This window comes from Furipterus horrens, unplaced genomic scaffold, assembly GCF_987537825.1.
Source record: "Furipterus horrens unplaced genomic scaffold, mFurHor1.1.pri manual_scaffold_4, whole genome shotgun sequence".
In the NCBI taxonomy this organism is placed as follows: domain Eukaryota; kingdom Metazoa; phylum Chordata; class Mammalia; order Chiroptera; family Furipteridae; genus Furipterus; species Furipterus horrens.
Window position 1 is genome coordinate 184,011,771 of NW_028327174.1, and position 27,530 is coordinate 184,039,300.

A 27,530-nucleotide genomic window follows, 5' to 3' on the forward strand; every position below is an offset into this window, starting at 1 on the left:
TTGCTTCTTCCACGGCTCATTTGGCTTCCAATTCTTATTTTACATATTTGTGCAAACGCAGAAGCCAAGAGGGCTAGAATTTCTTTCCAAAGCCAAGCAATGGCCTCTGGAATGCTAAAGGCTCAGAAAATTGGCAGGTTCTAGGGCTCTAGCTCAGGAAGACTCTAGGGCTCTAGCTCTAGACTGAGTGATGCCTGACAGGCTGTGTGGCGTTTCTGTGAAAATGAAATACTAGGTAGGGCCTGAGACTTCCCCAGAGCCACAGTTGTCACCTGAGCTGCACATCAGAGTCACTGCCCTCTGAGACCACACTGGGGCTTCCACTCCACTCCTCTTCTCCAGACATTGGAATTTAATTGGGAGTGTGCTTAGGCATCATTATTTTAGGAAATAATTTTTTTAAAGATTTTATTTATTTATTTTGAGAGGAGATGGAAGAGAGAAAGAGAGGGAGGGAAACACCAATGTGTGGTTGCTTCTCATCCATCCCCACCTGGGGACCTGGCCTGCAATCCAGTCACATGCCCTGACTGAGAATCGAACTGGTAACCCTTTGGTTCGCAGGCCAGTGCTCAATCCACTGAGCCACAGCAGCCAGGTGGACATCATTATTTTTAAAAAGCTGCCCAGGTGATGCTGACAGGCAACTCGGGTTGAAGGATTAAGAACCAGCACACTAGGAGTTCTGGAAAGAAGGAACAACAAAACGTTAAGAACTAGGAAATACAAAGTAAGAAGCCTGGGAGCAACAAATGCAATATACCTTCCCCTAGGCCCCTGCTCAGTGCCAGGCCCAAGCGTAACCTGGAACGCAAAGAGAGAAAAGACACGGTCTCCACTCTTTCCGCCAAGTTGCATGGACAGTAAAAGCCAAGACAGACAGGCAAAGTCATGGTAGTGCCAAGGAGCACAGGGAGGCGGCGCCCCACCTGAGTGTATCAGGGAATACCTTCCAGAGGTGTGGATATTTGGGCTGTACCTCCAAGGATGAGTGGCGCTTAGACAGGCAGTGAAAGATGTTCTGACCCAAAAAAGCAGCATCTTAGTCACTCAGTACCTTTGGCTTGTCCCACACGAGGCCACAGCTTCTGGTTTACCCTAAACACTTACATTGTGCTCAGTATGTGCCGCGCACTCTTCTGAGCAACTTCTTTACTAGAGTGTCTTTTAGAATCACCTGGGGAATTTCTCAATGGCTTCCCAGATGTACTGATTTCAGTCTTGGGGGGGAGGTACACACGGGTCCAGTTTGGTTTTGAAATAACTCCCTGGATGATTCTGCTGCCCACCATTTTTCTCCAACACCCCTGTTCCCCCTTTAAATAAATTCTTCGGGTGGGGGTGGCATGATTTGTAATTCTTGCTGATTTCTATGAGGGTAAGTACGCCCCCCATGGCCAATGTCAAGCTTTCAAGCCGTAACACAGTTTAACAACTGGCTCACAAAATTCCTGAAGAGTTAACAATGGGCTCTCACAAGCCGTTAAATTAAGAACTGCCCACAGCATAACCAATAACCCACACTCCCCTCTTCCCACCGGCTGAGAACCACTGCATTACAAGAAAATGTAGGGTCAAAAACAAAACAAAACAAAAACTTTCATCAAAGAAAAATGCCATTCATAGTTTGTATTGTAATTAAATTAATTAATTGATTGCTTAAGCCCACCTTATGTAGATAACCCTTAGAGCATATTTGGTAATAAATACTTGGGGGAGAGAGATCAATTGCCCAAAGAGGCAGTAAGGATAACAGGCCTCCTGCCATGCCTAAATAGTAGGATGTCACCACACGATGTCACTCTAATACTTGCTTATTTCTGTCTCTGGAAATCTCGGGCAAGATACATCTCTCCTCTGCTAAAAGAACAGCATTATTAACTTGCGAACCTTGGGATGATTATAAAATTCTCTCATATTTGTTGTTCATGACTTGAAAGCAATTTTTTCATGTCTTTATTTTTTCTTATAAAAGAGATTGATAATTTGCAGAGAGAGGCATCAAGGACAAAGAGGCATTTGGGAATCACAAAACTTCAATTTAGTACAAGACTGATTCACTGGGTGGGTGAACACGGACAAGATTCTTAACCTCTCCCAGCCTGTGTCCTCATCTGTAATGTGGAATGAAACCCTGTAGCTCCTACCTCACAGCCCGGGCATACTCAGCATCCACCTTGTGTCAGGGTCTGCACTGGGCACAAGGAAAACGAAGTCAAGGGAATCGAGGTTCCTGCCCTTAAGCAGCTCCAAGCCCAACCTCGGGAACAAATATTTAAACAAGAGACTATATAGGACAACGGCGAGCAGACACCCTCTTAGTCAGGTTTCCGCACTTCAGCGTTAGTGTGTGATGACATCCTCTAAAGCCCTGATAAAAATTCTTCCTGCGTAATAGCTTTTTTGTCGGGAAATAAATTGTTAGTCTTAACGTTTCCATTATAAGTGCCTCTGCACACCTGGTCCCTCCTCGTGGGAAACCGCTCGGGAGGAATTCCCCTGTTGAGAAAGGCACAGATGCAGTGACAAAGGTCTCAGCTGCAGACACACACTCACCTGATGAGCCCAGGCGGAACGCAGTGACACGTGGGAACAAAAAGTCTGACGGTAGAGGGCGTCCTGGGCGCGGTTTCATCTGGAGGGCACTTTGTCGTCAGGGCACCGGCTCTCTGTTCTACACTCCTTGCTGGTTCCGCTAACAGTTGGCTTCCTTCCTGGGAACAAATGTGACAGTTCTAGGCCGCACACCCCAATGCTGTGCCGACCTTCCAAGCAGAAGGCCTGGGAGTCCCTCCTACCCGGGTGCCCTTAAGTCACGTGCCCACCCCCAGTCCATCGTTGCGGCCAAGCAGACGGACAGCTCTGACTGGCTTAGCTCAAGCCACGTGCTCCACCCCTGGTAGTCAGCCCTGGGCATGTCTGGTGCGCAGGCAGAAACTGGGAGATGTGGGCAAGGGATGAGGGGGAAACGGAGGCACCAACTGTAGGTTCCACCTGGGGAATATTAGCTGGGCCTGAGTGTCCCGAGGTCCAGGGGGAGAGACAAAGGGACACAGGCAGGGTTCATGACCTGCTCTTCAGACCTCCTCTATTTTTCCCTGTGCTACCACCGCCTTCGTGGAGAATTCTTCAATTTTATTTATTTATTTAGCCTCAAAAATAGAAGCTGGTCATGTCACTCAGCCGTGTACCTGGGGGGAGTGGGAGGGGCACTGTGCTCTCAGGTAGAGGCCATTAGTTACCATCCCCGCCCTTCCCCTGTTCATCTCGCGTGCTTCATTCCTATGCCTCCTCTACTTGGCATTTCAAACCCCAAACCGCTTTCCAGTCTTCAGGACAGGGTGCTGCCCTCCCCCACACGGAGCACCCTGCACGCCCCCCGCTGCAGCCTTCCTGCCCTGCACCTACTTTCCCTCTAATAGAATCACGGAGGAAATCCTAGCCCCTGGTAGTCTCCCCAGCATCCTCGTCATTGCAGTGAGAGTATACATCCCTATTCCTCTACCAGCACCTTCAGTTCTAGGAGGGAGAGGAGATAAACCCACACAGTCAGTCATCTTAACCTGAAATCGCTGACCCACATTTTCTCACCCAAATGAAATCCCCTGTTGTGCCTGCAGTTGGCTTAAATAAATTCACATCAAGGATGATGGCAGTAGGCTTTTTATAGGCTGTGCCACACGAGGGATGCTTCTGGAGGAGTTGACCGCATGATGAGGGCACTGAGGCTGTGCCTGTGGGGACAGGAGAAGTTGCTGAGGATGTGGGGAGTGAAGAAGAGGAGATGGGGGTCAGAAGAGGTAGACACTGACCAACATGTGGAAGAGGGTTCACGTGAAACACTGACTTACTGCCTGTGTGATTTGGGGCACATCGCTTTCCCCTCCACAAGCCTCTCTTTCCCTCTGTGTACCTCATCAGGTTTTTAGGATTCGTACTGATCAAAGGTGCCTGGGTTGCAGGCAATAGAAATGAATGCTGCCTAATTAAGCAAAAGATGCTGAAGAGCAAGTATGTATGAGGACATTAGGGAGGTAGAGACTCCAGCAAGCTGAAGAATGTAGGTCCCACTGAGAAAATCAGCACTCAAGAAAAAAATGTATACACTGTGCTGACCAAGCAAAATGTGTCTACTGGCACCATTAATCAACCTACAGGCCTCTAGTCTGCACCCCCTCTCTACAGGAAAGAGCCCAAGTTCCTGCACAGCACCAAGGTCCTGCCAGCCCAGGGGAACTCAAACTTCAGGCTAGAGGCCCGGTTGTGGGCAATGGGGAAGGACAAGAGGGAAAGGTGCTAGGTGATTGGGACCATGTTTGTTGGCTCTTTGCCAACTCTGCAGCCCCCGGTACAGTGTCCAGGACAGAAGCACCTTCACGGAGTGCCTCCAAACAGGTCTAAGGTTAGAGGTGGCTCAGAAACATTTGGTAGCCCATTAGATACACAGCTCACCAATGTTTGATCCCACGGACACCTGGTCATGGGCCCCTGGTCATAGGCTCCATCAGAAAGCTAGGGTAGTGAAAGAGACAGGAACCACCATTTTCTAGATAGACAGTCATTCACCAGTGAACTCTCACAAGACTCAGAAACTTCTCCCTCGGCCACAGGGTCACTAAGTGGCCAACGTGCCTAGCACTTCTCCAACACACCAGTGCCACCTTCATACCCACATAGCTGTCCACTGAGTGTGCCTGAGTCACTAGCCGTGCCTGAGTGATCCCCAGAGAAGGGCCACATTCTGGTCGTTTCTTAGTCTTCAGCTCTACGAATCAGCCCTGGCTGGTGTGGCTCAGTGGATTGAGTGCTGGCCTTCGAACCAAAGAGTCGCGAGTTTGGTTCCCAGTCAGGGCACATGCCTAGATTGCAGGCCAGGTCCCAGTTAGGGGGGGGTGTGAGAGGCAACCACACATTGATGTTTCTCTCCCTCCCTTCCCCTCTCTCCAAAAATAAAGTCTTAAAAAAAAAAAAAAAAAAGAATGTTTGTGCCCCACTCCCCCTGCCCCAAATTCATATGTTGAAAACCTAATGCCCAAGGCATTAGAAAGGGCCTTTGGGGGATGATTAGGTCATGAGGACACAGGGCAGAGCCCTCAGGAATGGGATTAGTGCTAAGAGGCACTCAGAGAGATCCTTTCCACCATGAGAACATGGCAAGATGCTGGCATTCTGCAACCCAGAAGAGAGCCTTTACCCAAACCCATCCTTGCCGGCACCCCAATCTTGGACTTCCAGTCTCTAGAACTGTAAGAAATAGTTTCTATTGTTTATAAGCCACCTGGTCTGAGGTATTTTGTTACAGCAGCCCAAACTAAAGCAACTGTGTTTGCCCTTCTGGAAATAATCATGACCTGGGTCAGGAGACTGGGATTCCTCCACTCACATGGCTCTTCCCTCCTGGTCCTCAGTTTCCCCACCTCTAGAAGAGGGAGAGAACCACATGATTTCCAAAGGACCCTCTGGGTCCTTAAACATCCTCCGGATTCAGTGACTTTACTTTGTGACTGCAAAAAAAACCCCTGCAAGTGTGGCTGAAGTCAAAAGGCGGATGGGCAGAAATGGGCCCTCACACTCAGGAGATGCACACCTGTGGGCGCACCTTTGAAAGGGGCAGGCTGTGAGGGAGCCTGGGGCCATCAAGCAGTGATGAAGCTACGGGCAGGTGACCACGGGGCAGAAACAGGAGCTGGAAGTCAGACACCTGGTGGTGAGTGTGCCCCCCACCACTTAACTACATGACCCAAGCTAGTCCCTTAAATCTGAGCCTTCATTTCCCCCTCAGTCCATGGGCAGGTGAGTAAGCACAGTGAGTGTCTGCTGAACTGGGAGAGGACCTCATCGAACAGGAAGCCACACTCTGGGCCATCATCTGGAGATGATGTCAGCTTCAGGAGGAGAGAGGCCAGTGAGGAGACCCCTGCCCACCCACCTCCCACCTCTGCTGCTCCCCACCCAGCAGAGCAAAAGGTGTTCTGAGCCCTAAACCCAACTCCCCACCACCTTCTGCTCTCAACTAAAGCAAGAAATCCAGACTAGACCAGAGCCTTTGCATTAAATTTTTATGTGAAATTCTGTAAATGTATAGAGTGGCCTGAGGTCGCCCCCAAGGCCCGGGCCGCCCGGGTACCACCGCTCAGCACTTGGTGTGGATGACTGCACTGCCCCACTCCTCAAACTCTGCCTTGCTCACCCAGAGCTGCTGGAACGCCTGCAGGCATGCCAGGATGGAGCCTCCAGTCCACACGGAGGTCTTCCTCTCGGGTGCAGCAGCTACAGTGGGGCTGTCCCCGGGGCACAAGAGGCTCAGCTCCCTCTGGAAGCGCTCGGGGAAGCCGTCCAGCATGGTGCAGCCGCCACACAGCAGCACGTTGGCGGCCATCTCCTCCTTGAAGCCTGCCTTCTGGCAGTGGCCCAGGCACGTGGCTGTGAGCGCAGGGAGGCCGGGCTGGTCGCTGCCCACCAGGCTGGGCGTGAAGAGCATCTCGGCGCACTGGACGCGCTCACGGCCGATGGTGATGAGCTTGCCGTCGGGGAGCTCGTAGTCCACGCGCAGCTCCTCCAGGCCCAGACTGAGCTCCTCCTCGGGCAGCAAAGCGGAGTAGCAGCACGTCTTCTTGATGTGCTCCACGATGTGCAGGTGGTCGTCAGTTAGTGCGTGGCCGGCCTCGTTGAGCAGCTGCCGCAGGTAGTTGGTGAGGTCGCTCCCGGCATAGTGGGCACAGCCCGTCAGGCCTGGCAGCACGTTGCCCTCTGAGATGGGGACCGCGTGCGACACGCCGTGCCCGCTCTCCACCACCAACCCCGTGGTCTTGCCGTAGGAGTAGACGGACAGCAGCGACTGGGACGCCACGTGCACGGCGGGGGAGCCGAAGGCCTCGAACAGGAGCTCCGCGTACTTCTCGCGGTTGCCGCTGGGGCTGAGCGGCGGGTCGGAGACCAGCACGGCGTACTCCTCGGGGGGGATCTTCATGGCCGTGCGGAAGGTGTACTCCCAGATGCTCTGGACACAGTCCCAGTCCACCACGACGCCGGACTTCAGAGGGTTAACCAGCCTCAGAGGAGCCTCCACGTTGATGAGCTCATGGCCCACATAGGTCTCCTTGCGGGCGTCGCCCACATCAGCCGCCTCGGAGTGGCACTTGCCCACCGTGGAGGAGATGAAGTAGGTGGGCCTCGGCTCTCCTGCATAGCCACACTTACAGTACTGCGAGCCCAGGTCGATGATGAGAGCCTTGATCTTGCGCACACACGTGGGCTTCGTCTTCACCTGAGTGGCTGAACCTGTGTTCCGAATGCCGGCATCTGGAGCTGACAGCATTCCTGCCTCTCCGGGGTCACCCTGAGCTGTGCTCATGGGCACGGGGCTTTGGCTGTTCCTCGTAGCCATCTTCCTTCCTTGCTCGCCTTTCTCACATCCACATCCTAGAGCTCCGTGGAGAGAAATGAGGGTCCACCCCTAGAAGTGCCTTGGCAACCACTCAGGATTGTGATATCACTGGGCGCTGCTCCATTCCATGAGCCAGGGGAGAGCTTGGTCTTGTGGGGCCTGTGATCTGTCACGCCCACAACCATCTGCCTAAACTTGACTTTGCTCAGGACACAGCAGGTGGCCAGCACAGTTTTAGAAACCAAGCATACTGGGGTCTCAGTTTTATGCTCCTGGCCCCCTTTCATCCCCTCTGCTCACTAACTGGACACCTTTTCCTCCTCTGCTTCTTGGATGCAAGGGTGATCCATATTTGAGCCTTTACAGGAACTAGCCAGGCACTTTACCAGAAACCCCATGTTATTTCACAGAATCCCATGGGTAGGTAGAGGAAATTGAGCTCAGAATTCCAATAGCTTGCCCATGAGCAGACAGCTCTTGGAGTGTTTGTACTTTATCCCAAGTTCATCCCATTCCAATGCACCAGGTCTCCCCAAAGAGTGTGAGGGTCCCAGCATTTACTGGGGTTTGTGGTGGGTCCAGCCAAGTGCAGCCTGCTGGTGATAGATGGAAACCCAGCCACAACCAGTGTGCAGTCTAGGTGGGAAGAAGGTGGAATAGATGCAGAGGAGTTTGCAGGTGAAAGTCTATTGGGAGAACAGAGGTGCACAAAAGAGGGAGCACTTACTTATCCGTGGGACGGAGTCAGAGGCTCCCTCAAGAGGTGAAGCGTAAGTCAAGTTCTTAAAGATATGTATTTGTCAGGTAGTTAAGAGGAGGAAAAGACATCCCCAGCAGAAAGCATGGCCGGAGCAAAGGCTCAAGCGGGGCATGGTGGGGAAGTGCCTGTAGTTAAGGTGTTTAGAGAAATGGATGAAGCTAGAGGAGTTGTGGAGCCAGTCAGGGAGGGCCTCCAATGCTAGGAGCAGGAACTTGGATTAAATTGAGGACAGCTGGAAAACCATGAAGACTAGGCAGAGGAATGGTCAGATTTGACATCTAGGAAAAAATTAGAAAGAGCTGTGTTTAAATATAAAGGGGCAAAAATCTGAGACCTAAAAGGAGAATTGAAGAAATTCTTATAAAACTTGGCATTGGTCTGTGTGGCTCAGTTGGTTGGAGTGCAGTTTAGTACACCAAAAGGTTGTGGGTTCAATTCCCAGTCAGGGCACACACCTAGGTTGTAGGTTCAATCCCTGTTCAGGGCACATATGGGAGACAACCAGTTTATGTGTCTCTCTCCCCCTTCCTCTCTCTCCCCCTTCCTCTCTCTCTAAAAATCAATGAAAAATATCCTCAGGTGAAGATTAAAAAAATTCTTATAAGACTCAAAAGTGGCCTAAACTAAGACTGTGGTAGTGTGGAAGAAAGCAAGGGACATTTCCTAAAAAAATTTAGAAGGTAGAATCTAATCTAACAAGATGGTTCCTCAACTATCTTCAATTCAGTCAAAGCTCTTACTCTAGCGTTTGAGGCCTTCTCTGGTTGGCTCTTGCGCCATCTCTAGCTTCAAGCATTGCACGTACATTAAATGATTGGATTAGATGTGGGGAGTGAGGGAGAGAGATGAACCTCAAAGAAAGATGATCTGTCATCCAGAATGCATGAATTCATTAGATTTCCATAGGGCCCTCCATTCCAAAATGCCCCCTGCTCACCCCACCCCCAACAAACAAACATATTAGGGCTATAGTGATCAAGAAATTAAAGGAAAAAAGGAAGAGAAACAACTGGGGCTGAGTTTTCAAAGAGAATTAAGAGCAGAAGTCGCTGAGGGATTACGTGACATGGATAGGAAAGGGGGATTTTTTCTTTTTAATGTATTTTATTGATTATATTGTTACAATAATTCGAACTTTCTCCCCTTTACTCTCCTCCACCCAGCATCTCCCTCCCCCAGCAACCCCCCCCCCCAAGTCCATACCCATGGTTCGTACATACAAGCTTTCCCGCTTCACCCGGAAAGGGGGATTTTAAGATGTGATTAATAGTGCTGTCAAGCATATAAGAATGTTAATGGAGAACTCATGGGCATTTTTGTTTGCTGAACTGTTTCTTGGAACATGGCACTCTGAAACTGGATTGTGTGGAGAACAACTTTATAAGGATTAGAGTTATGAGCACCATCAGGCTCCATTTGTGGTATCACAAATCACAGAACGTGAGGCCCGGGCACGTGATCTGGCATGAACAGCTGTTATAAACTCTTCCTCCCTTGGATTTACCTATGTGCCTCTCTGAGGACACCATTAATTGGTCTTTTGAGTTTGTGCAGGGCAAGCTAATTCTTCCATGTGACAACCCTTAATGAAATTGAACAGCAATGCTCACGGAACCCCCTGAGCCTTCTTCCATTCCTATGGAAAGACAATACAGATAGAAAGATGAGTAAGGAACTGGACTCCGAAGACCTAAGTTCAAATCTAGCTTTGTTACTATTAATATAATCTGCATCACCTTGGGCAAACTGCTCTAAATGTTAGTTGACTCTGATTATGACAGTGCTATGTCCCCTCATCACTTGATCCCTATCCACTGCCACCTGGTTTTTATCTTGACAACTAAGTGGATGGTGGGGCCCTCATATAGGTACAGAGAATGCAGGGGCAGGCACAGTTTATACAGAGGAAGATAATGAATTCCAATGGGGGCATGCTGACTTAGAAATGCCTGGAGACCACTAGACTGTGGTCAATGGACCTCAGGAAGGGAAATGACCCAGATCCAGATCTGAGACCTCAGTGGAGTATCTCCTCTTTCTGAAGAGATCCTTTCCCTTCCACCTCGAGAAAAATGGACTTAGTCTTGGTATTTGGGTTACCACACTGGGGGCTGAGCTTTGGAAATGAGGCTCGCAGTGTCTCTTTGGCAAGAAATGCTCTTCTTTGCTTTGCTGGGAGTTCCTGACTCAGGGATTCTCCAATGTCAATATTGAAAGAGCTAGATTCCTAGGCCTGACAGTCCTCAGCTCAAAATATTTAGATTCAGTAAGGCTGGGGTGGGAACCAGGAATCTGTATTTATGAAAAGAAATGCTGTATTTTGGCCTTTTCCTTACTAGATTCTCCTTCCCTCCCACAACTGCTGAAGTTACAGAAGCCTGATTCACCTTTATTCCAAAGGTCAAGGGTGGGTGGTGTCTCAAAAACTGAAGCTAGGAGCTAAGATATCACCTCAGGATTGTTTTCAAGAAGGAGCACTTCATATTTTGTTTGGTTTTGTTTTTGGTCTTGGGCCAGCGGAGCAAAAGTAGGTGTGATACAATGAGAAACTGTAGTCCGAGATAGTCTGAGCAAATATAGAATGTCTTTACCCAGAGGGGCCCCACCAGAGACCTCAGGAAGCCCCCATATACCTTGGATGGCTAGTGAAAAGTTTGAAGAGTTTTGTGTGCCAGGCAGTGGAGCTTTTGGGTGTGGAGTGCCCACAGCCTTTATATTCCTCCTCATTATACCACTGTGGGATGGCTCAGAGAGCAGAGAAGGGGCACAAATGGTCACGTGGAAGCTAAGGGGCAAAGGGTTTCCATTAGGAAAGAGCATGCAAGCATGCGGTATCCTGAGAGGTGAAATAAAAGGAGTGAACAGTGTCCATTAGCTGGAGCCTGAGGGATGGATCCTGAGGACCCTGTGATCATGGACCTGACAGATCAGGTGGAGAGACTGGCCTGAAAGCCGGCACAGTACCTCTCCCACCCACGATGACAGAAAGGGGGAAGGATGGACACGTATAGGCAGTTGGGCAGGAGCACGTGAAACAGCAGATCAGGATTTGAGTGTCTTGGTGAAGCAGGGTGCACAGACTGAGTCACAGGTGAATACTGGCCCCTCAAAAATGTGCACAACTTCATCCCTGGAACCTGTGACTATGTTACCTTTCCTGGCAAAGGGGACTTTGCAGAGGTGTGAGTTAAGGAGTTTGAGATGTGGAGGTTAACTACCCTGGGTTACCCCGGTGGGCTCAAAGGAATTACAATGATCATACGAAGGAGAGACAGATCAGAGGTGTGACAAAGAAGCCACAGTCTGAGAGGTCTCTGAAGATGAAGGAGGGGGCCAAAAGCCAAGAACTGTAGGTGGCCTATAAGAGCTGGAAAAGGCAAGGAAAGAATTAGACCCTGGAGCCTCCAGAAGGAAGCAGGCCCCGCTGACATCTTGCTTTTAGCCCTCTAAAACTAACTGTGGAGGGTTGTGAAGGACCATAGATGATTCTAAATTAAATATGCCTTATCATATAAATTCTTTCGAAATAAAGTCAAACAGTCCGAGTTGGCCATGGAAACTCTGATTAGCAGAGGGAAGTAAACTATTTTTCAGGCAGCCACGCATACAGAAAAGTACTTTCCTACTCTTCTTTCAAACCTCTATGCTCTCTCACCCTCTACCCAATGAACCAAGAAGCTGAGATCTTGTTTCTGAAATGATAGCATGGCTGCTCCCATCCAAGTCATAAGGCTCATGAGACTGGACTTGGTCCTTTTCTTCTCTCACAGCCCACAAGGAGCCAAGAACACCCCCAGTTACTTCCTTAAAACCCGCCATTGTGGTGACTGCCTTTTCTGAAGAGCACGCAGCTACACAACATAAGGTTGGATTCTGGGTGCCTAGAGAGTGGCAGGTATCAGCACCAGCATGCCCAGCTTCAGAGATGGCATGTGTGGTGATCGCTGAGCAGCCTCGGAGACCTATGTTGGTCCCGTGAAGGTGTGTCTACAGCACACCCCTGGGAAGAAGTTGTAGTCAGGAGAGCTTGGCCACTGCTGGCTGGACCACCCTTGGGTGAGTTACGCACTTAGGAGCGTCAATATTCTCAGCAGTGGGACTCCTTAAGGTCTAATTTCACTGCTGACCCAATGACCCAGATGAAGGGCAAATGTGTACAAGCAGGTGTAAAAAAACAATCCCTCTGCAGATTGTCCTAAGGAACAAAAGAGGCATAAGTTCTTGGCACAATCACCATGGCAGCAATGATTCCTGCTAAAATCTAAATCAGATGGCGTTCACTCCCTGCTCCAAGTTCTCTAGTGCTGACTTCATACGGAGTCAGAGGCAAAGTCCTAGCAATGGCCCACGAGGCCCAACGTGAGCTGCTCACCCTTCCTGCCTCCTTAGTTCCCCTCTCATGTCTTTTCCTCGCTCTCCCCACTCCAGCCACACTCACCTTCCAGGCATTCTCTAACTCGGGGGCTGGTAAGCTTTTTCTGTATAAGGCCAGGCAGTCAATATTTATTTTTAGCTTTGGGAGCCATACAGTCCTTGTTGCAATGACTCAACAAATGCAGCCACAGACAGTGGCTGTGGTCTAATAAACTGTTATTTACAAACACAGGCTGCAGGCCACAGTTTGCTGACCCCTGCTCTAACTCATCAGAAACACGTCTGCTTCCTCTCCTCTACATCTGTTGCTCTGATATACCCATGGCGCTCTCCCTCACCTCCTTCAGGTCTTCACTCAATGTCACTGTCTTAGGGGGCCCTGCTCAGGCACATTAACATGGCCACCTTCCCCATCCCTTTTTGGTTATTGTCTGTGTCTCCCCAACTCCCACTGATTAAAATATAAACTACAAGGGCAGAGAATTTCCTTTTCATACTTCTGCCTTGTATTCCCAGCTGCCTTACATAAAGCAGGCACTCAATAAATATTGATTAGATGAATCAGGTTTATTACAAAATTTAGAAAAAGGTAAATCACCTAAAAAATACTACCCAAATCAACCCTAACACAGGACAGTTTCTCATTATCAAGAAAGCCCCAGGTCACTGGATTATGTCATAATCAATGACATCATCTTCGGGAAAATTCTCAAGTTGCCCTCTGATTTAAGCCTCCCAGTCCTTGAAGCCTGTGGGATCAAGGAACTTCCTGAGAGCAAGACAGCTCTTGATAGCACGCGGTCTCCACAAACAGCAGTCATGGGGGATGCGCCTGACAAGAGAAAGGGTGACCAGGCCCCCCAGAACACCCAGGTCCTCCAGAAAACCTTCTTGAAGGATGGCCCCGCGAAGCGCGCAGTGTGGGTCCGCCATAAGGGTTCAGAGTCAGAAGAACCTACTCAATCAGCAGACGCCAACAAGCAACCCACGGTAAAGGTGACCAGAGCAGTGGTCGTGGACCTTGGCACTGGCTACTGTAAATGTGGTTTTGCCGGGCTGCCAAAGCCCAGCCACAAGATCTCGTCAACAGTGGGCAAGCCCTACATGGAGACCACCAAAACTGGGGACAATCGCAAAGAGACATTCGTGGGGCATGAGCTCATCAATCCAGAGGTTCGTCTCAAGCTAACCAACCCTCTGCAGCACGGCATCATCGTGGACTGGGACTCGGTGCAGGCTATCTGGGAGTATCTCTTCCATCATGAGATGAAGATCGCCCCAGAGGAGCATGCGGTCTTGGTGTCGGACCCACCCCTAAGCCCGCAGACCAACAGAGAGAAGTACGCTGAAATGCTGTTTGAGACCTTCAGAATGCCTGCGATGCACATCGCTTACCAGTCCCGCCTGTCCACGTACGCCTATGGAAGGACCTCCGGCCTGGTCGTGGAGGTCGGCCACGGCGTGTCCTACGTGGTCCCCGTCTATGAAGGCTATCCTTTGCCCAGCATCACGGGACGGCTGGACTATGCCGGCTCTGACCTGACAGCCTACTTGATGGGCCTGATGAACAATTCAGGAAAATACTTCACGGAGGACCAGATGGGCATTGTGGAGGACATCAAGAAGAAATGCTGCTTCGTGGCCCTGGACCCCATCGAAGAGAAGAAAGTCCCAGCCACTGAGCACATGATCCAGTACACGCTGCCGGATGGACAGGAGATAAACCTGTGCCAGGAAAGGTTCCTCTGTTCAGAGATGTTCTTCAAGCCGACTCTGATCAAGTCCATGCAGCTGGGCCTCCACATCCAGACAGTGTCCTGCCTCAACAAGTGTGACATCGCCCTCAAACGGGACCTCATGGGGAATATCCTGCTCTGCGGGGGGACCACTATGCTCAGCGGTCTCCCTAACCGTCTGCAGAAGGAGCTGAGCAGCCTGTGTCCCAATGACAGCCCCCAGGTGAACGTGTTGCCTGAAAGAGACACTGCAGTGTGGACGGGTGGCTCCATCCTGGCATCGCTTCAGGGCTTCCAAGCACTGTGGGTCCGCCGCTCTGAGTACGAGGAACATGGGCCTTTCTTCCTCTACAGAAAGTGCTTCTGAACTCGGGTGAAGCATGGTCGCTGTGGCTCTCTGTGTCCGCTTTGCTGGGTGAGCACATGCCCCACACCCAGGGTGCTGCCCCAGCACGTTCACTCCGGCGACATTAAACAATCTGCTCCCCTCCACCGTGTGTTTCTCTATTTCCTGACTTAATGAGAACATACATGCAGCTCTGCCTTAAAATATACATTTGCCACCACAAAAGCGGAGGTGGGGGTGGGATGACAGAACAGACAGGCTTCACATGTCAACTGCTTAAAAACATTCTTGGGAGAAACTCGTTCTAAAATTATGCTGCCCCCTATTTTGTATATTTCCCACTTTGGGAACTACTGTATTGTTAAGATCTGCTTAGAAGGGAGAGTGTGATGACAGATGACATACTGTGGTGACAGATCCCTTTTGATGAACACCAGCAGGAAGTATGCTGTCTGGTTCAATCCTCCACAAAGCACCTGAATAGCAGTGTCTGGCCTCCAGGAGGTCATCACCAGTGTTGTTAGGACTATCTTGAAAACTTCTCTTACACAGAAGCCCGCAAGTCTTACTGTGGTCTTGAGTCCCCTGTAGCCTGCCTGCCCCTCCAAAGGCACACATTCAAGCACTCACGCACGGGTGAGCTGTGGCATCTCTACCATCCCCGGGGAGAAGGCCTGACAGAACAATGTTCCTAGCCCCCAGGTTTGCCTAGACAGCCTGAAACACGTACATGGCAGAGCCTGGATTCGGGTCTGGTGGGTAAGCACAGCTGGCTGGCACCAGCAAGCTGAAGTAGGAAAGCAGAGGTAGCCACAGACAGGCACCTGGAGTCCCTGCAGTTCAGCAAGGATGACTCAGCCTTACCTGGGGACACTGACATGAGAAGGAGGTATGTTCTGTTCATCTCAGTTTCTGCCCAAGCCACTCAAATGTGAACACTCAGTGAACTTTCACTGATTGGCAGGTTGAAGTTTGGTTAATTCTTAACCTTTGAACGTCTTTAGCAGGGTGATAAAGCCTAGGATTACAGAGGAAAAAAAAAATATACAGAAATACTATCTTCAGATCTTTTAAGGGTCTATAACCGAAGTCAAGAACCACCCCCAAAAGTGAGGATCTTGAATGGGAGGCACAGGTGGCTCTGGAGGATGAGAATATCTAGGCCAACCTATGCCTAAATATCATACTATATTTTAACATGAATAATACCAGCACTGACCAGCATGACTCAGTTGGGCATTCGTCCCAAAGTGAAAGGTCGCCAGTTTGATTCCTGGTCAGGGCACATCCTGGGGTGTGGGCCTGGTCCCCCATCAGGGTGTGTGCAAGAGGCAACCGATCGGTGTTTCTCTCACACATTGATGCTTCTCCATACCTTCCTCTCCCTTTAAAATAAATAAAATCTTTAAAATAAAATGAAAACTACCAATATAAGGCTAAACAACTATAGTCTTTTTCAAAGCTTTTTTATGAATTCCCTCACTTGACCCTTACAGAAGAAAATAATCCTCCCAAGAAAGTGAATACTTTTAGTATTTGGAAGTCATCTTAGCCCAGTGGTTCAATGGTAATGTCTGAACATATTTTGGGTTGTCATAACAGGAGTGGAATTATGTAATACTGGCATCTAGAGAGCAGAGGCAGGAATGTGGTTCAACGCCGTACAATGTGCAGGACAGCCCCTACAACAAGGAACGATATGACCCAAAGTGTCAAAAGTGCCAAGGCTGAGAAGCCGGATGGGCACACAGATTGTAGGAAAGCAAGATTCAGTGAGATTAAATGATTTTGTCCAAGGACACTACAATGGATGGACCCGTGGCTTTGTTCTTTCCTGAAAGCCAGGACGGCATCTTAAAAGTTATTCTGGAACTTGTTCTTCATGTTTCTGGGACTCTGGGGCCGATGAGTAATGGTAGAGCGGCCTCCCATGAGGCACCGGCAAAGGCCTGGGGAGCAGAGAGAATACAGGAATCCAGAGCAGGTCTTCAGTGTCGCCAAACAGCACAGTATTGGCTCTGGCTGGTCCACAGAATCTTGGATATTTATGGTTACCTAGCTTCTAAAATGTTCATGCTCACCCCAGTTACTAATAAACATGACAGACAAGGAAGGACAACCAAAAATTCCCTAGGGCTTGTCCAAGTAGTGCTTCTCGTGAAGCACAGAGGTTCATGGGTCAGCACAGCCCAGGGGGCTTGGGGGAAAGGGGACTTCATTTTGCTTCCCAAACTTATAGTTTCCTTAAATTATGAAAAATCATCAATTTATTTTTAAAAACACCTTCAGTTATGGCCATTAAAAATCTCTCCGTGTGCATGTGTGCACACACATACAATATGTGTGTATATATGGAAAATGTTTACAAATATTGTTATGTGGCCATGCTAAGAAATGACACCAAGCTATACTCACAAAGACATGAAGAAAACATTAGCTCCTGCCTTAGTCCACCCCCCTCCTCAAGAACTGTAAATTGAAAATGCACTTTGATCCTGGGAGATAGGCCTCTAGCAGGTACCTCTTGATGTCTGAAGTATCAGAGCAATGCTGACTCAGTGGAACCGACAAAAAACCAAGGCTTTTAGCTTAGTGCAGCATAAACTCACTTTGGGACACAGTCCAAATTTGGAGGAAGAGTTATATACTCTTCTAGAACCTGTCAGAATCATTCCCCAAAATGAAGCATTCATCACTCCCAGGAGTTTCTCTTTTTCCCAGGAGTTACTGCATTTCCCCCTTGAATTCTTTCTCAACTTTGCCTTCAATTTGGAAGGTCTGCGCCCACCTGCTGCTTCTCCAAATGAACAAAATTCCATCTTGCTCGGATCAGAGAGATGATAACTGATAGTAATATGAACTGAAAGAGTTCACACAAATTCTTTCTTGTTGCTTCAACACGTTACTTAAGGAAACTGGTCATCCATGAAGTCACCGTATGATCAACAGACACATTTCCTTATACTTCCAAGCCTTCAGCATGGGTCCCCTCACTATAACTTATTGGAATCTGAGCTCAGTCACCATGTCCATTTACCCATGTCAAAGAGGAATCACAAAGCACTCGCAGCCTTTCAGTGCTAGGCACTTAATTACAGCAAATCTACATGGAGATGAGTCAAAAAGTCAATTTCTCCAAAGCAGAATGTATCTTTATATCTTCTTTTTTTTTCTATTATTTTGTGAAAATTTTCAGACACACGGAAAAGTTGGATTATACAGTGAACACATCTAGATTCTATAGCTAACATTTTCCAACAGTAAGAAAAGACTTAAATTACAATTCTGGATATATCTATACTCTAAGACTCAAAAGCAGCATTTCCTGTTAGTTTATATATAGTAAAAAAGGTCTGGTTCTGGTATTAAAGGCATGGAAGAGATTTTTAACCTTACCGAAGAATCAGCCACAAAATTATTGTCAAAATGAAATGAGCTTTTTCTAGACTGACCAGAAAGAGAAAACATTCTTATTTCTTTCAAAGAAAATAAACTAAGACAGAGCTCAGTTAAGAACCACACAGAAAAATAAATGAAACGGTCTAGACACTGACAAAACATTATAATAAAAGCAGCAATATTTGGAGAAAGAGGAGTGGCTGACAACTGTGCGTGCCAGGAGATGATGAGCACAGCTCACTGCAACAAATGCGTGCAATGCTGCCTCAGAAATTCCCATCTGTTCCGTGGCCTCTAGCAGAAAACTCACAGGCAGTGAAAATAGTCCCTATGCATATTGTAGTGATGGGAGGCTCAACCCAGTTATAACTGGAAGCACACAGCCAGCTAAGATATTACAAAATTACAGCTCTTGGCAGGGAAAAGCTTTGAATTTCAAAGGATATATTTCGCTTTTTATTCTGTTTTAGTTCAAGGTGAGAAAGTCATGTGAGTGATTAAATGTGCTAAATGCCGGTAGCACTAATAGCCACGTTGTTTATATATACTGCTCTTCTCCAGGAACGTAAAGCAGTTTAAAAGCATTATTTTACTTTTCTTCACATGTTTGAGGTAGAAGCTATGAATCATTATTCCCCATTAACTGAGGCACTGATTAGTTACGTGGCTTGTCTAAGGTCCCAATATGAATAACTGGGAATAAAACACCATCTCCTGATCACCATAAATACCAGAAATATGCTCTTCAACAGCACTAAATAAAAGAACAGTAATTCTTACACAATGATGCTATATTGGCTAAAGATTAAAGTTTTACTAATTAAAACTCTATGGAAACCAAAATAAAATAGAATAGAATTGCTTGGTGTCTGCAGGTCGGCTGTGCAGAGCAGCTCTTGGCAATGCTGCGGTAGGTAGATCATCATCCTCCTCTTCCTAGCTCTCAGCAGCCAGGCCTCCAGCAGTGAGGAGTGGAAGGAAGATGGTCTTCTCTGACAGAGCCCTCCTAACTAAGGTCTGTCACTCTAAAAGGCTCAGTTTCCACTGGGTTCTTTTGTTGATCTTCGGCGCTATAAAAAGCTCAGCATCTAATAAAAAGGAAAGAGACTGTGAGAGAACACACTCATTCTTGTTGGTGGGGGCTGAGGCAGTAACTCATCTAAATCTAGGTTACTGGTCTCTGCACCCACAAGACAATCAGAACCAGAGTTAATGTTCCTATGACCTTACAACCTCTGCGCAGAGCAAACACAGCCTGGAGGCCTTGCCCCAGAGAGGAATTCCATTACAAGGGATAAAAATGCCCACCCAGTGAGTCAAGGTGAAAGAATGTTCTATGCTTCGGATGGGTGGTGGTGCTGGTAGTTACAAGGTCATATTATATTGAATCCCATTGAACTATGTATACCTAAAATCTATGCACTTTACTCTAAGTAAAACTTACCTCAGTTGTAAGAGTAAAAGAAACGTGGTGGCATGTATTCACTAAGTAAATTACAGGACAGAAAATATTTATGATAAAAACATTCTATAACTGCATTGATCAATAAAAATGTCCCTACTTAAAAAACAGTGGAGTGGGGCATGGGTGAGGGAAAATTGTCACTGTTAAGATAAAACGCCCAAGCTCTTTTTCAGTTAGATCTGTGGAGTCTCTTATCTAAATAAGAATCAAATTCAGAAAGCAGAGATATAAGAAAATATGTATATCTACAGTTGTTCTGTCTTAGCAGGATTCATGATAAACTTCCAACAGTCTACCTGTACATATGAGCCACACAGACATTAGAACTTATTTTCAAGACTATTTAACAATGTGAGAAAAATGCTCAAAGTTTTTAAAAACATGGTTTTCATATTATACATAAATACATGTACATATACACACATATGACTAGAAATCATCACATTTTAATTTTCTTCAACATACTTTTCTGTACAATCCAGATTTTCTCTACTAATCATATCAGTTTCATAATTTCACATACACTTACTATTCTCTAGTCATGCAACAAAAAACTATATAGATAAAAAGACCATAGGAAGTTTTGTTTACTTAAAAATACTTATACTGGAAAAGACTACTTAAATAAATTCATTGTCAACAAGGCCCACAATTTCATGTTAAACAGTGATCAAACTTTGATTGAGATGTCATCTGTTTTTTTTTTTTAAACAAGTTATGAAAATATATTCTATCTTATTAAAAAATTAGGCATAACTATGTCAATATGTGATTCGTAGACTTAACTAAGAATAAACACTAAGTATGGACTTTTTCTGACACACTGTACAACAGCAGGACATGGCATCTTTCACATTTCCATGTCTGAATTTCACAGCACAAAGAGTAACTTGTACACAAATACACAAAAGGCTTTATCAATTTTCCAAAACCTCGTTTAATCTTTTGATAGTCAGATCATTCTCATTTGAAGCACTTATTTTGTTATCAATTGTAACAAGTCCAACTCAGCTATGAATTAAGCACTTCTCTGATAACACTTTAATCCATTTTATAAAATCCTGCATTTTTGCAAGACTTGTAAACTGGTCTGCATGATGTTACACTGCACTGTAAACATGAAACAATCAGAAAATACCTCTTCAAGTCACTGAGCCCACTCCTGGGATGTATGAGTGCATTTAACCACTATCGTTAGCTGGAGAGGAGTAACTGATGAATATTTGAGTGGAACTACTTTTGTGAGTAGTTCATCTGCCTATTTTGGCATTATGAGAACTTCTCTTTTACTACATAATCTTGTAACCACACGGACCTTCTTGATAAGACATATTCAGATAATGAGAAGCCTCAAAATATTATAGTCGTTAAGGCTCAGCTAGAAAATGGAAGTGCTTTTTGATAAATAAAGCTATCTAGGATACTCCAGGGAAAGGTGTGACTGAACTTCACCCAAAGGTCAGCATCAGACCAGCAAGGAAGAAAATGGGGCAGAGATTACTGGATTAGATACAGTACAAATTAAACAATTACTAAACTGCCTCAGGTCTAGGATGAATTTGTAGCATCTCAGACATAAGTATGCTTTGGGATTGATACCAAAAGCAGCTTGCCAGGAAGCTGCTTCTTCCAGGAAGAAGGGGAGCTAAGGATGCAGTAGCTCCTGTCCAGATATATAAGTTTAGCTGGGATGGAAGGTAGTTAGTTGTTTATTCCTGGTAGCAACACAAGTTGTTAAAGTTAAACTTAACCTGAACCCTCAAAGGCTACTCCAAATGTCATCAAAATGTTATTATAGCACATCATTTAAATAAAAAATTTCAGACTGTTGCCTGTCACATGCTAGAAATGCAAATAACAGTAGTAAAAATCACCATTTTAAATATGAAAGCTAAGAGATTGGCATGTGTGATTAACCATCTGAAGGAAAAATACTCAGGTACCACATTTACCTGTCAAACATTTCTAGTCAACTTTCTAAAGAAAGCCTTCGGGCTTTTAACTTTGATGGATATGTAATCTAACTGAGAATCATCTCCCCTCAACAATGTTCTTTGGATTTGCTTTCAAATTATACTGTTAATCCTGAAAATGATTAAAAAGGTCCAACTCTTAAAGATTATGAAAACATTCCCAAGATACAAATATGCAAATGTCAATTGCCAAAAATTATGATTCAGGAGAATATTTAAAATATATGTGTAAATTTGACCGTTTATACTCAAACTTCAACTGTGATGTGCCCATATGGACAAGAATGCCATTGTATTGATAAGTGTATGTTAGGACAATGGAAAAAAGAAATTATACATTTAATGTCATGTTGGATTTCCAACCCCATCCCCACCACCAGGTTCCCAACATTAGAAGCATTAAGCTGATTTTACCAAAGACATATTTGTAGAAACTGAGGGGAAGTTTTAGCCAGTACCCTGTCTCACCTTATACTGCTGAACTTCTCAACACGTACAGAAAGATATTCATTCTGCTTAGCACTATAATAATTTAGAGGGAAAAAAAAATACTAACCTAGAAGAGGAACTGAAGTCTTCTGTTGTTGATAAGAGGCCATGATACTATTTGCAGTAGAATTGGGACCTAGAACCTAAGCAGAAAGTAGACTGTGTCAGCAAAGATTATTTGTCCTTCCGATGGCCCCCATACCAAAGGCCAGGTCTCCACCAGCAGTAAGGCACCCTTCTCATGGGTAAGGCGACAAACGCAGTGTTTCTTTTTTCCTATGTGATTTTAATTCGCCCATTTAATTTGCCCATTTCTCAACTCAGACCTCTAATTCTCCTTTCTATCAGAAGAACAAAGTGATGATGAGGGTTAGGAGAAAAAGAAAAAAAAGTCTGGGAACCTCTCCTGTACGTGAGGTCTCTGACTCTCATGAATGTGGGGGTCCCATAAATATGTAGGTATTAGGTATTAAATCTGGGTGTTTTCTCTTGCTAAAAAAAAAAAGGAAGCAGCAAGGAAGAAAGAAAAAGAAAATCTACAATGTTATAAGCCCGATGCTTTCCAAATGAACAAGCCATAGCCTGAGGGTAGAGAAAGCAGTAAAGAGGCTACAGAACACAGAGTATCACACTGTACTCAAAGAGTTGTAGGAATTTTTATAGTAAGATAAGAAGGTGCCTATCCTGGAATAGAATGAAGACTCTGCACATGTGCTCAAGGTAAAACAAGGGACCTCACGGGAATCCCACACCCGCACAAGCCCAAGCGTACACACTCCAGGTCCTCTGCCCTGCCTTCACTCAGTTCTGCAGAGTGAAGGGCAGGCAGCCCCTTGGTGGCGCCCTGAGCAGCAAGGTCATGGGCTCCAAGCACTTCCACGTGACTCACGGTATCCGGCACGTATGCCATTTCCATACTTCAGCAACCAAAACAAAGCCGCAATATTCCTGGTCATTCTCCTTAAGACTCATAAAGTTAGTATGACCTGAACAGGGGCTGGGTGGGGGAGAGCATGGGGAAGCATTATGAGTCGTTAGCTTTGAAAGCACTACAGTTTTAAAGGTGATCACATTTCTTCTAGGAAATACCTATTAGAGAAAACTCAAGTACTTTTAAGGGTAAGGTTGCTTTTATTTTATGGTGTTTACGAAGCTTTTTCATCTATCCTTTTTATCTAATGTTCAAAATATTTCATGAGGTGTACAGGGGAAGTACTACCCGACTTGTAACTGAGGAGCCGAGGGCAGGACACCTGCTTGTCTTTAACCAGTGAGCTGATGACCAGCCTCTCTCTCTGTACTTCGAGCCCACCTTCAACGCCCTGCTCCTGACGCTGGGCTGGTTGGGAGCCTGAGAAGACACTCCTCTGTCAGCCAGCTCCACCCTAAGGAGAGAGAGCAGGGCCGGGGGAAGAAGGATCTGCTCCTTCATTCACTCCCTTTCATTCAGCAGTACCAATAGCCCTTTTTGCCACTACAGGTTTTCATCCCAGTCTCTGTTTGCTCCTCCGCACTGAAACCCAGCCTCATCATGCCTCCTGAGAAACACCAGCACCAGCTGGCTGGCACCCTCTTTTCCGAGGATCAGGAACCAACACAGTTGGGCCCCGCCTGCAAACTTCTGAATTCTAATCATCCCAAACTCTTCTTTTTGTTCTTTCAGCAGCTTCCCAGGTTCTGTCCTCCTCTAAGGGGTCCCTTCTTGCCTCTCAGCACTCCCCCCCACTGCCCCCAGCTCTTGTCTAAGCAGCTCCACATATTAAATTCACTGATAAAAGAGCAGCCGGGGGCTTTGATTTCCTTATCAGGCCCTGACCAATAACACTGCCTTTCTGAATCCAAATCAAAACTCTTAACAGACCTCAGTTGTGAGAAACTGAGCAAGAGTACGAATAATAAATAGGTGATAATACATTTTAATTTTTGATGTGACACAAACAGCCTGCAACATAATTAGCAAAGCTCATCATAACACAGAAGTGACAAGTTGAATTTTGCATAAAACAAAAGGAAAAGCAATGGTCTAGGGGTTTTTAAAGAACTCTGATGCCACCCATAAAGCTGAACACCTTCCTCCTCCCACCCCAGCCCCATCGAAGGCCAGGGACAACTACCTGACTTTCCTATCCTCCCCATGACAGCTGTTCCATGCAAAGAGAAGACATAAAAGCAGACGTGATCTAGGCCACGGTGCAAGAGTCACTGTTCAGTCAAATATAAAATCTCAATGACAGCTTAAACGTAAGCTTTGGATAATTTAACTGTGGCATATTATGTTTTAAGAGCAGGAAAGTCTTTTGTTTTGACAAGAGTTTTGTTTTGTGTGAGTGTTAACCTGTGAAATGATGCAAAATGCACATTCTGTCTTTGAGAAAAACTTACAGGTGTAGCTGAATTCTGCTGGAGGCTGAGAGTCCAAATTTCTGGAAGGGACCTTTCCATTAGCTGCAGAGTATCTTCAAAGGCCTTCTGTAATTCCCTTCCTTGCTCATCAAACTCAAAGCGGAAGAGCACCTTCAAAATACAGTGTATTTCATCTAGAGAATGGAAATGTGAGGGAGTGTTAAGGTGTGTTCCCAGCTCCAAGGAGAATCATAATACAGTTATTTTCTTATAGAAAAACATGTAATATCACAGTACAGTTGCCACCTCTCGCACTTTCTACACAAAAGGAAACACACACATATACGGGGGCCCCAAGCTGGAGGCAGCGTCTCCACCGCCCTTCCCCTTGCCTTCGGTGCGAAGCTCTCCCGGCTCAGGCGCTGTACGTGACACCGGGGGGAGAAGGCTTCGAGGCTGCGGCTGAGAGGGCTGTTTCAGGAATATGCCCCAAGACCACGCTCCCTGCTGACAGTTTTCGTCTTTCCTCAAGTTGGGAACATTGTACCTTCATTGCGGACTGAACTCTGCCTGTCTGTGCAGCCCAGGCCCTGTCTATCTGTGGACAGGAATCATCGGTCGGTACTGAGCAGTACCTTTCAGCTTCTCCGTGCCCTGTACCAGTTCACTCAAAGCCTCCAAAAGCGCCAGCTCCTCCAGGGGGCTCCCTTCCTTGAGGCTGTGCTTCTTCCGCTCTGCTTTGCGGCGATTCTTTGAGGATCGCCTGTTAGAAATTAGAGAGATGATTAAAAGGGCCCTGTGCTGAACGTGTTAAAATGAATGTACCTGTTGGCCACCAACTTTCTGAGAAACCACGTGTCTACAGACGGATTTGTACTTGGGAGAAATGGTGAGGAGGTGTGCAAGTGATACAAGAAATAAAACGGGGAGAGGCCAGTCTCACAGGCAGGAATAAGGAAAACCCTAAAAAGTAATGTCTGGAATTGACTCTTTAATTAAAATACGGAGTAAAATAAGGTTACATCTGATAATAAGAGCTGGAACAATGAACAGAACAACATCAAACTTGAATTTTATAATAAATTTAAAGGCAACAAAATAAAACTTAAATAAGAAGATACAGATATACTAGATTGGAATTTGAATATAATAAAGTATATACGGATGACTTCTGGCCAAGATGGAGGCTTAGACGGACGCGCTAGGTCTCCCTCTACAACTAGAGAGGAATACAACTACTTCAAAACAAAGGATAACTAGAAATTCCAGAAAATAAAACTACACGGAAGCCCAACATATGAAGTTATAAACCAGCGGCGCCCTTTGGGCAGGTAAGAGCGAAAGGGGGCGGCGCTGTTTGCGGTCGCACCTGGGACAGCGGCGGGGAGAACAATCCCGGTTGCAGTCGAACCCCCGGCAGCTCGCGACCCCAACGCTGGGGAAAGCAGCCACCACATCGCCTTGAACAGTGAGGCCGAGGGGGGCAGGAGGACGGATCCCGGTCTCCTAGCGGAATAACTGTGTGAATCCATCTTGGACCCCCGCCCCCAAAGAAAGCGCCACAGGGCTGCGAAATAGGTCGCGGACAGGCACCGGTCGCTGGATTGTGACGACAAAGCACCACGGCACAGCAAGAAAGGTTGCCGAACGGCGCCGGTCGCTGGGTCTTTACGAGTACACAGGCACTGCCCCCTACAGCCGGCCCAAGAAAACAAAACGCATCTGTCAAAATGAGGCAGACAACTATAGAAATCCCGGTGGCACAGCTCACCAGGCAGCAGATAGAGAACCTGACAGATGAACAGATAAGAAACCTGTCAGATACTCAGTTCTGGGCCATTGTTATCAGGTGGCTTACAGAATTCACAAAAGACCTGGAAAAAGATGAGAAAGAAGCGAAAAACACTCATAACGAAAGGAACAAAACAACATACGAGACAGATGGTGAGGAAAAAAAATCCAGAGTTCATTTCAACAAACTGGAATATGGAGAAGGAACAAGCAGTCAACCAATGCAGAGAGAGGAAATGGGAAGCAACGATGAGAGGATCAGAAACCTCTGGGACAGCTATAAAAGGCCCAACATAAGAATCATTGGTTTGCCAGAGAGCGAGGAAGATGAACTAGAACTTGAAAAATTGAGTGAAAATATAATAAAGGAGAACTTCCCAGACTTGGGGAAGGAAATAGACTTACAGGTCCAGGAAGCACAGAGAGTTCCAAAAAAACTGGACCCAGGGAGAACCACTCCAAGACACATTATAATCAAAATGTCAAAAATTAAAGATAAAGAGAGAATCTTAAAAGCAGCAAGAGAGAAGAAAAGAATTATGTACAAAGGGGTCCCAATTAGACTATCAGCTGACTTCTCAAGGGAGACCCTGCAGGCAAGAAGGGACTGGCAAGAAATATTCAAAGTAATGAAAATCCAAAACCTACAGCCAAGAATACTCTATCCAGCGAAACTGTCATTCAGAATAGAAGGACAGAGAAAGTGTTTCCAGGACAAAATAAAACTGAAAGAGTTCATTAGATCCAAACCACTGTTATATGAGATGTTAAAGGGACTGGTTTAGAAAAAGGAGGATCAAGACAATGAAATCTAAAATGAAAACTGCATCACAAGAAACAACAGAAGCTAGGGAATTGAAACAAAGGCAAACTAAACAGGCAACGAGAGTGGAAAAAGAACTATAGGTACGGGGAACAGATTGGGGGGAGGTCAACAGGGAGGGGGAATGGGGAGAGGGAGGGAGATGATATAGGAATTAAGGATCATGGTAGGAGGGAATGGAATAGACGGAGAGAGGTTGAGAAGAACTGTATGCACAACTAATGGACATGATCTAAAAGGGGGGGACAACTGGAGGGAGGGGGGCCATCGGGTGGAGGGGAGCAGAGGGAAGGGAAATTGGCACAAATGTAATATTATAATCAATAAAACACATTAAAAAAAAATAAAGTATATACGAATCCCGTATTCTTTCCTGCCTCAGAGGTCTTTAACATGCCATTTGTTTCGTCCGGGACTCTCTCACCCCAGCTCTTAGAAGTCCAGTTCTAGTTGCCTTTCTTGCAGTTCCTGATTGCCTCCCACACCCTCAAGATCAATTCAGTTTAAATATATAATCTTGCATTGTTTGGTCTCCCAAGTAAGGCTATAACATAACTCAAACCGCCTTAAAAGTTTTTCATAACCTTCACTACAACTAGCATATGGGTGCTCAATAAACACTCCCACAACCCTGATTTTAAATT

General features: G+C 46.4%; 3 protein-coding genes across 3 annotated transcripts in view; 1 reads left to right on the top strand and 2 right to left on the bottom strand.

Annotated features, from left to right (window-relative positions):
- Nucleotides 1-6,133: 6,133 nt before the first annotated feature.
- Nucleotides 6,134-7,387, bottom strand: ACTL7B (actin like 7B). The gene has a single exon (XM_090275950.1). It carries the CDS (start codon nt 7,385-7,387, stop codon nt 6,134-6,136), a length of 1,254 nt encoding a protein of 417 aa, XP_090132076.1.
- Nucleotides 7,388-12,417: 5,030 nt separating this feature from the next.
- On the top strand, nt 12,418-14,646 carry ACTL7A (actin like 7A). Its single transcript, XM_090275249.1, has 2 exons — nt 12,418-12,506; nt 13,253-14,646. Exons 1-2 carry the CDS (start codon nt 12,418-12,420, stop codon nt 14,622-14,624), a joined length of 1,461 nt encoding a protein of 486 aa, XP_090131375.1. The 3' UTR covers nt 14,625-14,646.
- Nucleotides 14,647-18,429: 3,783 nt separating this feature from the next.
- ELP1 (elongator acetyltransferase complex subunit 1) overlaps nt 18,430-27,530 on the bottom strand; it is a 57,665-nt gene continuing 48,564 nt past the window's right edge. Inside the window, exons 34-37 of the mRNA XM_090274528.1 lie at nt 24,908-25,035; nt 24,312-24,466; nt 21,997-22,072; nt 18,430-19,090 (exon numbers count right to left, since the gene is read on the bottom strand). Of these exons, the coding sequence (XP_090130654.1) occupies nt 19,023-19,090; nt 21,997-22,072; nt 24,312-24,466; nt 24,908-25,035 (427 nt within the window). The 3' untranslated portion in view covers nt 18,430-19,022. The remainder of the gene's footprint in view (nt 19,091-21,996; nt 22,073-24,311; nt 24,467-24,907; nt 25,036-27,530) is intronic.